The sequence below is a fragment of the Urtica dioica genome, chromosome 1 (assembly GCF_054948205.1).
Source record: "Urtica dioica subsp. dioica isolate 48M chromosome 1, U.dioica_male_clone48M_v1_H2, whole genome shotgun sequence".
NCBI lineage: Eukaryota > Viridiplantae > Streptophyta > Magnoliopsida > Rosales > Urticaceae > Urtica > Urtica dioica.
Genome location: NC_142756.1, coordinates 22,333,012 through 22,342,162, shown reverse-complemented (window position 1 = coordinate 22,342,162; position 9,151 = coordinate 22,333,012). Strand labels below are relative to the sequence as shown.

At 40.1% G+C, this 9,151-nt stretch overlaps 2 protein-coding genes and 1 pseudogene across 2 annotated transcripts; 2 read left to right on the top strand and 1 right to left on the bottom strand.

Annotated features, from left to right (window-relative positions):
* Positions 1-250: 250 nt before the first annotated feature.
* LOC149407787 (rubisco accumulation factor 1.2, chloroplastic pseudogene) lies at positions 251-2,219 on the bottom strand (annotated as a pseudogene).
* Positions 2,220-2,520: 301 nt separating this feature from the next.
* Positions 2,521-5,829, top strand: CEN2 (centrin2). Its single transcript, XM_089615424.1, has 8 exons — positions 2,521-2,735; positions 3,456-3,550; positions 3,997-4,120; positions 4,241-4,277; positions 4,365-4,392; positions 4,497-4,649; positions 4,744-4,846; positions 5,592-5,829. The coding sequence occupies exons 2-8, from the start codon at positions 3,548-3,550 to the stop codon at positions 5,654-5,656; spliced, it is 513 nt and encodes a 170-aa protein (XP_089471550.1). The 5' UTR covers positions 2,521-2,735; positions 3,456-3,547; the 3' UTR covers positions 5,657-5,829.
* A 1,934-nt stretch (positions 5,830-7,763) lies between these two features.
* On the top strand, positions 7,764-8,787 carry LOC149407785 (uncharacterized). Its single transcript, XM_089622043.1, has 3 exons — positions 7,764-8,331; positions 8,397-8,627; positions 8,738-8,787. Exons 1-3 carry the CDS (start codon positions 7,764-7,766, stop codon positions 8,785-8,787), a joined length of 849 nt encoding a protein of 282 aa, XP_089478169.1.
* Positions 8,788-9,151: the final 364 nt, after the last annotated feature.

The following is a 9,151-nucleotide window of genomic DNA, read 5'->3' as shown; positions in this document are numbered from 1 at the left end:
AAATGGAGGTCTCAGAAGACGTCGTATAAGAAACAATTTAGAAATAGAAAAGCTATAATAAGAGGAAATTAAGAAAAACTTTATTGATCGCGAAATTGAATTACAAAAGGGCGAAATGCCGAGATCTAGCATGCGAACTCGACTCCGAAAGCAATGTAAATACAATAATAATAATTGAGAGAATTGATTCTAAGCTTGCGCTGCTTAAATCGACATTTGATCTTCTATTTATAAGCGAGGCAGAGTTCCTTTATTGAAGACACGTGTTGATTGATCCGTTCCTCCTTGTCGGGGTTGAAGTCGTCTCAGATCCGGTCTTCGCGGCGAGGTCGCCTCTTTGACTATGACCGATCCTTCTGGTCAGGTGGACGTGGTCGAGCTGGAATCCTTGGAAGAGCTGGAAAGTGTAATTGGGCTTGGGCCGACCTGTCGAGATCGAACTAGGCCCAGAAATGATCCCGTGAATCGATCTGCAAAGAGGGTATTGGGCTTTTGGTCAGACTAAAGCTCAATCGAGATAAATATTTTTAATAATTGATTTTTAACCCCCATAAAACTTACATTCAATGTTGACTATAAAACAAATTCAACATTTTTAAGAGACTTAGTCTATTATATTTTATACTTTTTATATAAAATAATTCAAACCCTAACACCAATGATCACACCTCAAGTTCTTACGTATAAAAAAAGAACGAAAAATTAAACTTTGTCATTAAGGCCAACTCTTACCACACACTATATCATCAAATATATTGCAAAATTTTGTCCAACCATACTTCAAATACAACATTATATTTTAGTGTGTGTACATTGTCACACCAAATTTGGTGTGTTAGTGTATCACATGGTAAAAGAAAAGAAAAAGAGTTTTATACTATTTTAGTTTTAGTTGTTTATCAATTCCACTACTAAACCAACTTTATAGTACTATTTTATTGATTTTAATAATATAGTAATGAAGAATAGTATTTTTTGTGTGAAATTTAGTGTTGTAATTGAAGTTGAAAAAAAAAATTGGTGCTAAAAACACATAAAAAAATAGTGTGATTTCAACACAATTTAGTGGTAGGGTTGAGTTAAAAAAAAAAAAAAAAACCTTTAAAATTAAAACTACTCGACGTATTGGGGGATATTTTTAGAGTAAATGGCGGCAAAAGTCCCTAAAGTTTCAAGAAACAACTAAGTTGGTCCCTATTCTTTTTTTTTTTTTGACGGCACAAGTCCTTTATGTTTAGTTTTAGTCATGCCGTTGATCCCCAACCTCATTTTAGCGTCAATTTTTGACGATGTTACAACAAAAACGTTAGTCTTAACTCTCCGTCGCCACGACTTCTCCGCCGCCACGACTCCGAACTCTCCATCGCTCCGGCAATCTCTAGGGGCGTCTCTCACCGGCTTCGACCCCTCGGAAGCTTTAGCCACCGGAAGAACGACCACTTTCGTGGCCTCGGCAATCTCTCCCATCTTCAGCCTCACCACCGGGACCTTCACTCCCTCGATCTCGGCCTCTTCCACGGCGGACTCGCCGGAGCTCAGCTCCTCGGAGACTCTCTTCTTCGCGGCCTCGCTCTCCGCCACGGCCAGAGCCTGCTCCATCGCCAGCGTCCTCTGCTCCGACGGGTTCTTGTGCTCTTTTCCCTGCCGGAAGTACATGAAAGCCAGGCAATCTCCGGGGAGAGTGTAGTTGAAGCTTTCCCAGCCTTTATCCCCTTTCTGGCGGGGAAAATCCTTCATGGCGCGAGCTAGCTCCATTGCCGCCTTGCCGTCCATTCCTCGGGAGACCATGAACGACGCCGTGGCGGAGCGTTGCTCAGGAGTCGGATCTCGTAGAGGAGCTCGGCGCCGCCCTGGTCGAAGGCGGCGATCACGGAGGAGTCGGTGCCGGAGGCGATTAGTGAGTCGCGGACCTGAGCGCCGACGACGAGGAGGTTCTGCTCGACGCCGGAGATTCCGGTGACCTCCTCCAACGCCGGAGGAGCGAAGCCTTCTTGGATTAGTGTGGGAATCAGCGGCGCGTACTCGAACCAGCGGCCGAGCCGGTTAGAGAGGACTTCGAGTCGGCCGTTGACGTCGAGGTCGCGGAATTGCGGCGGGAGAGGCGACGACGGTGGCCGGAAGGGCTGGTAGAGCTGCGGCGACGGGCCTGGTGACGCTGGTATGAGCGAGTCGGGGTTTTTCTTCTTCTGGTCGAACAGCGAGGCGGAGTTGGCGTCAATTTTTTAATATTTGTTTTTTTTTTGCGACTTAAAACCCACAGTCAGTTAAGACTAACGTTTTTGTTCTAACATTGTCAAAAATTGACGCTAAAATGGGGTTGGGGATCAACGGCATGACTAAAACTAAACATGAAGGATGGGGATCAACGGCATGACTAAAACTAAACATGAAGGACTTGTGCCGTAAAAAAAAAAGAATAGGGACCAACTTAGCTGTTTCTTGAAACTTTAGGGACTTTTGCCGTCATTTACTCACATTTTTATAATAAACTTGTTAGGGTATTTGTCTTAAGAATGACAAACCCAAAGTCTTCCATCGTGGCTCTCGCGTGTGACAAAAAAAGAAGAGAGCGCCGGTAAAAACCTTCTGTTTGCGAAAGAAAAATAATCGAATCTCTGCTTAATATTATATATACATATAATATATAGCTTACATATTCAAAACATAAGCCCTTTGCGCATCTCCATTCGATCTTAGTGAATCGGGAGCCCTAACCAAAAACTCAGATAATTCAGGTTTGTATACCTTTTATTTTTCTTTTATTTTTTTAATAAATTTTGGGGAAAATCTTTGACGAGATCAAAATTCTTTGTTTGCTCAATTTTTTATTTTCCGATCCGTAAAATTAGCATCTTCTTCTTCGACTACTACTTAAATTCTTTATCTTTTCTGTTTCCCAAATTGATATCAATCTCTCGTTCAATTTCGCTCACGGTCGTTGGGTTCCTTTCAGCGAGTCTTGTAATTCAGATCTCTGTCTCTTTCCGATTGATTTTTGGAAGATGTTTCTAATGCCAAATATTTATTAAGATTTTATCATCTAACTATAAACATATCTTCGCAGATCTGAATGTGTGTTTGGATTTGTCATGTTTTGATAGATGTACTCGCATATTAAATTAAATTGTATATAAGCTTATGAAGTTGTCTTGTTTTGATGGTGTTTTGCTTTGCCATTGTCATTGTATTTAAACTAAATCCTGTTTTTATTTTTACTATGATTTTGGACTATGAATATTGATACCCCATAGGTTGGGTATTTCTGAAAATACCCAGCTCAAAGAGGTAACAGTCATAAGAATGTCGCAAGTAAATCGAACCCAAGTTAATTTTGGTTTGTTGTGTTACAATTTCTGCTCAGATATGTTTGGTGTTATCAGTTACTTAGGTGTTTTTTAGTTTCTATCAAATGCTGGTTTAGTTTTGCTTACTGTTTATTCCTTGACGTGTTTCAGTAAAAGGAACGTGCATTCGGTTTCATCACATCGCGCTTTGATCATCTCTTTCACTCTGTCTCTCTCTCCCTCTCTCTCTCTCTCTCTCAGCCATGGTGAGTTCCATCAAAACGATTTTCAAGTTTGCTCTTGATATTTAATGCATTGGTTTTCCAATTTTAGCTTACCCTAAAACCAAGATTTATCCCATTTTTCGGTATCACAAATTTAAGGTCTTCGGGAAAAATCCCATATATCGTGCTATGATTTAAGCAAGACTGGTACTCTTGATTTTGTACATTCTTTCTATTTATTTTTATATGGTGGCACATTAGAAAGAGAAATACTTTATGATCATATACTCCAGCCAAAATAATTAGACGGAAAGAGGATCAAAATCGAGTCTGGTTTCTGCTCCCAAGTGAAAAACTCATTTCAGAAATATAAGATATGTATGGCTAATTTTTAGTGTTAAAAATTGGTACAATATGTATGGTTTTTCCAAGGGAATATGTGACGAGTAGTTGATCAACACTAATGAATGATGTGACTGGTTTGATAGTCTAGCAGACTTTACAGAGGAGTTTCGAGAAAGGAAAAGCCGAGAGGACGTCATCACGGCCTAACAGAGCAGAAGAGGCAGGAGATTAAGGAAGCTTTCGAGTTATTCGACACTGATGGCTCAGGTTTATGTTTTGTTTTGATTGTTTGTTTTTATTATGTCGTTGTAAGGTTTTGTCTTAGGATGTTGATCTCTATATATTCTGTCTTTTTTTTTTTTTTTTTTTTTTTTTTTTCTGTTTTAGGCACCATTGATGCCAAAGAACTGAATGTGGCCATGAGGTATGTGAGGATGGGTTAGTCTGTGAAATCAACTGCTTATTTATTGCATGAAAGAGAAGAACTAACATTTGGGTTGGGTTTTGACAGAGCCCTAGGTTTTGAGATGACAGAAGAGGTAATCCTCTCTTCTTCTTTTTTTTTTTTTTTTTTTTTTTTTTTTTTTTCTTTCAATTTAATATGGTTTTAAAATTGCTAACATATCTCGACTTGTCATCGCAGCAAATAAATCAAATGATCGCAGATGTTGACAAGGACGGAAGCGGAGCGATTGATTTCGAGGAGTTTGTTCACATGATGACCGCCAAGATGGGAGAAAGGGACACCAAAGAGGAACTTATGAAAGCGTTCCAGATCATTGATCAAGATAAAAATGTGAGGCTCTTTTATTGATTTTGTCTATTTTGAATTCTATCCCTAATTTTGTTTCTTTTTTTTTTCACATGGTTTTGGGACTTATTTAAATTAGGGTAAAATATCCATTGCGGACATTAAGCTCATTGCCAAGGATCTCGGCGAGAACTTCACTGAGGAGGAGATACACGAGATGGTTGATGAAGCTGACAGAGATCGTGAGTTATTATTTACTCATCTTCTTACATTGCAAATTTCCCTGCTTTTTTTTTTGTTGGGCTCTTGGTGCAAATAGTCCTTGGAAGTATTATGTGTGTACCATTTTGGTTCCTAAATTACTTTTATAAGCAAAATGGTCCTTGAGCTGTCAATTTCCTAGCATGTTAGTCCTCTTTAAAATATATAACTTTTTTAATGAATTCCAACACCTAAAACTGAAACACACACACACACGCACACCCCCCACACACACCACACAAACATTTAAATAACATGTTTGTAATTTCAACAAGTTAGCAAACCATCTTTCTTTAGTAGTCCAAAATTGTTTATCTTTTCTATAATAGTCCATAAATGTTTATCCATTTTTTTAGTTTTTGTATAGTTGGATTATATTATAATCAGTAAAAAAAAACTTGGATATAAAATAATCGACTTTGTAAATTTGGCAAATATGCTTTATGTTTCTCAGGGGACAGATTTAATAATAAATAAAAAAAAGAAGACGAAAGCGCTACAAAATCAATACTTTGAGGATTATTTTGCTCGAAAAGTAGTTTAGGGATCAAAATGTCACTAGCATAATTGTTCTGGGACATTTTGACTTTCTCTTGCCTTCCCGTTTTCTTTGTTATGTTCGAGGCATGGTTCATTGAATAATTAATGCCATAATCTGTTAGCGATACTCTACGTGAGTGCCTTAATCTTATTGCTAATCTTGCAAGGAATTGCTTTGATAAACAGATGATGGAGAAGTAAACGCTGAAGAGTTTATTAGGATGATGAAAAGAACCGGTTATGGGTATTAGAGACCAACACAATTATGCTTATTTAGATCCTCAACTATGCCTGTATTACGTACTTATTTTATGATTTATGGGTTGTATATATTTTGAAACTGTTTATTTATCGTCTCTAGTGTTGCCTTGTTGTACTTGAACCAATTTTACATAAGGTAAAGATGTTTCCGATATTTAAAGTAGTTGAGATTGCAAGGAAATGAAACGAATGTAGAATTGTAATTAAATATAGTCGGATTACAACCAAGGTCTGGTTTTCCGGGGGACCGGTCGGGTTCCGACGAACCGGAGAGGATCGGGACGAGACGCACATAAACAGTTGTCGTGTACTGAACCCGGTTGGATCCCGGTTGAACTGGACTGGAATCCTTTGGACCGGGTCTCGTTTCATTTATAAGGATTTTGGTTAGTTTTCGGGGAAATCTCACATCCCGAGTTTGTTTTTGGCAAAACCCTCCCTCGTTGGATTCCTTTTTTTCTCCATTGCGTTTGCTCAAACCCTGCCAATTTCTCGCGAATTTCGTCACAGATCTATGAATCTCGTCGGATCCTGTTCGTCTATTCTTTAGTTTGTCAAGAATACGAGGAATCCGAGAGGTATGTGTTTAGGGTTTCGGAGATTTTGGTTTTTTTTTTTTTTTTTTTTTTTCAAATTTTTTTGATTCAATCATAGGTTATGATGATGAATTGATTAATTTGATGATGAATTGATAATACTTGTCATGATTATGTTGAGTTTACATTAATTTTGTGATGATTTGATTATTGTCATGGAGATTATCTTGAATTAGATTTAATTTGATGATACTTGTCATGATTATTGTCATGATTATGTTGAGTTTACATTAATTTTGTGATAATTTGATTATTGTCATGGAGATTATGTTGAATTAGATTTAATTTCATGATGAATTGATGATTAGTGTCATGATTAAGTTGAATTAAAATGTTGATTAAAATTAATTTGATGATTATTGTGATAGTTATGTTAAATTGAAATTAATTTGATGATTGTTATGGTGATTTGTGAATATGTGGAATTGAAATTATTATGATTATGAAGTATGGTGTCCAACCTGACATACAAGTATTGCGACCCCGTCGAAGGATGACCGCGTGCACACAAATGCAAGTTTAGCGGGCACATCATTGGCGGTGGTGGAATCACTCGTGTGAAGAACCACTTGGTGAACATGGACAAGTCCAAAAGTGTGAGGTCATGCGACAAAGTTCATCCTAAAGTAAAAGCGGAAATGCAAGAGTTACTTCACGGGAACTCTCAAAAGAAAAAGCGACGTAAGAGTTTGGGTGAGTCGATACGAGCCGACCTTCGAAAAAATCTAGGGGGGAGTCGAGACTCTGACGAAGACGTAGACGAAGAGCAGGAACTCCGTCGGATAATGAAGAGGTCCCGAGAAGCACAAGCAACCGAACAATGGCGGAAAGAACGTGAAGGTCCCGGTGGATCCTCCGGGACTCTTGAGCTAAGAAGATTTGCTACTACCGCACCGTCGTTGTACCGAAGCGATAGTGCGCGCTAGAGGAGGGTGGACGAATCGCAACCCAGTATCAAGAAGAGGTTGGCCAAAGCCATCGATTAATTTTTCATTCACTCGCAAGTTGCCGCAAATAAGACACTTGACCATCACTTCCTGAACATGATTCATGTTTCCGGTGAAGTCGGTAAGTAAAAACTTTTTATATCGCTTTTACAAGTATAAATTGCAATATCGTATATTTGATATATTGATCTTGTTTAACTGTAGGACCGAATGTCCCGATGCCCAGCCCGAAAGACATTCACGGTTGGATCCTCGACGAAGAGGTAGATATGCGAGCTTATGTCGAAGAACAAAAGGTCAAGTGACAGACGTACGGATGCACCATCATGGCCGATGGTTGGACGGGACCCACGAGATTAAGCATAATAAACATTATGGTTTATTGTGGTGGGTCGGCCGTCTTCCTGAAGTCAATTGACGCGTCCGACAAGATCAAGAGTGCGGAGTACCTCATCGGGATACTCTCTTAGGTGATTGAACAAGTGAGACCCAAGAACGTCGTACAGATCGTCACCGATAACGGATCCAACTACAGGTCTGCGGGGAAGAAGCTGATGAGGAAGTACAACTTGTACCGGAACCCTTGCGCCGCACATTGCCTATACCTGATGTTCGAAGATATCGGGAAGAGGCCAAGTGTCGACAACATGGTGAAAACCGCTCGGCAGACGACCAAATTCATCTACAATCATGGCTCCGTTTTGTCCAAGTTAAGAGAGACTAGTACGGGTGAAATTGTGAGACCCGGGGTGACAAGGTTCGCGACCAACTACTTGGCTCTTAGAAGTCTCCGAGCCAAAAGATCACCTCTTAGGAACCTCTTCACCTCTCAATGGTGGGAGGATTTAAAGTTTTCGTCCTCACGAGAAGGGAAATGGGTTGCCGACAACGCTTTACAAACACGTTTTTGGCAATGTGTCGACGACGTGTGTGCTATATTCGAGCCCATGTACATGTGTTCACGAGTAGTGGACTCGGAAGTGCATCCCACCATGGGGTTGTTGTACTATGTTTTCAATGAGATGCGAAAGCGGTTGGAATCACTTCATGGACGTCATTGGGTCGTAGACATCATCGACAACAGGTGGAACAACCAATTAGGCCACCCGTTACATGAAGCAGGCAGCCTATTTTTTAAATTATAATATTATAATTATGTCCCTAACATTATTTTATATTATGTGCAGCTTTTTTCCTTAATCCAAACTTGCAGTACAACAAGAAAATCCATAAGGATAGTACCTATATGGCCTCGGTGACCAAGGTGTTCGACACTCTACACCCCGACAAAGATTCATCAATGTTGCACCCCGACGAAGATTCATCGATGTTGGCAAGTGAGTTGTTGTCATTTCGAGATATGCGAGGTGACTTTGGACAGAAAAGTGCAATGTCTACTAGGGGCACCATGAACGCAGGTACAATCTCATGAAGATGTTATTAAGGTTTTGTTCACTTATTAACTACATTCGTATTGACTGCAGCTACGTGATGGGAACTATATGGGAATGATACACCTACGTTTCAGAAGCTGGCAAGGCGAATCCTATCGCAAACGGCGTCCTCATCTGCCTGTGAAAGGAACTGGAGTACATTTGCTCTGATCCACACGAAGCAAAGGAACCGTTTGGCGCACTCAACCCTCGACAAGCTTGTCTTTGCAAGCTACAACATGAAGTTGAGCTTGAGAGACAAAAGAGTGAGGTATGCGGACGAAATGGAACCTCTCGATCCTCTTGATATCATTGAAAGGGCTTTCGATAGGTCAGACGGGGATAATGATGGCGACGATGAGCTTCACCGTTGGATCGATCCGGTCCACATGGATGGTGCTGACAACGTGTCCGATCCTTTGGTGGAATCTCATGCTCGGACAGAAGGAATAAACGTCGAGCAGGTTTTGATTGAAGAGGTCGGAGTTGATACCGTGATCATGATTCCG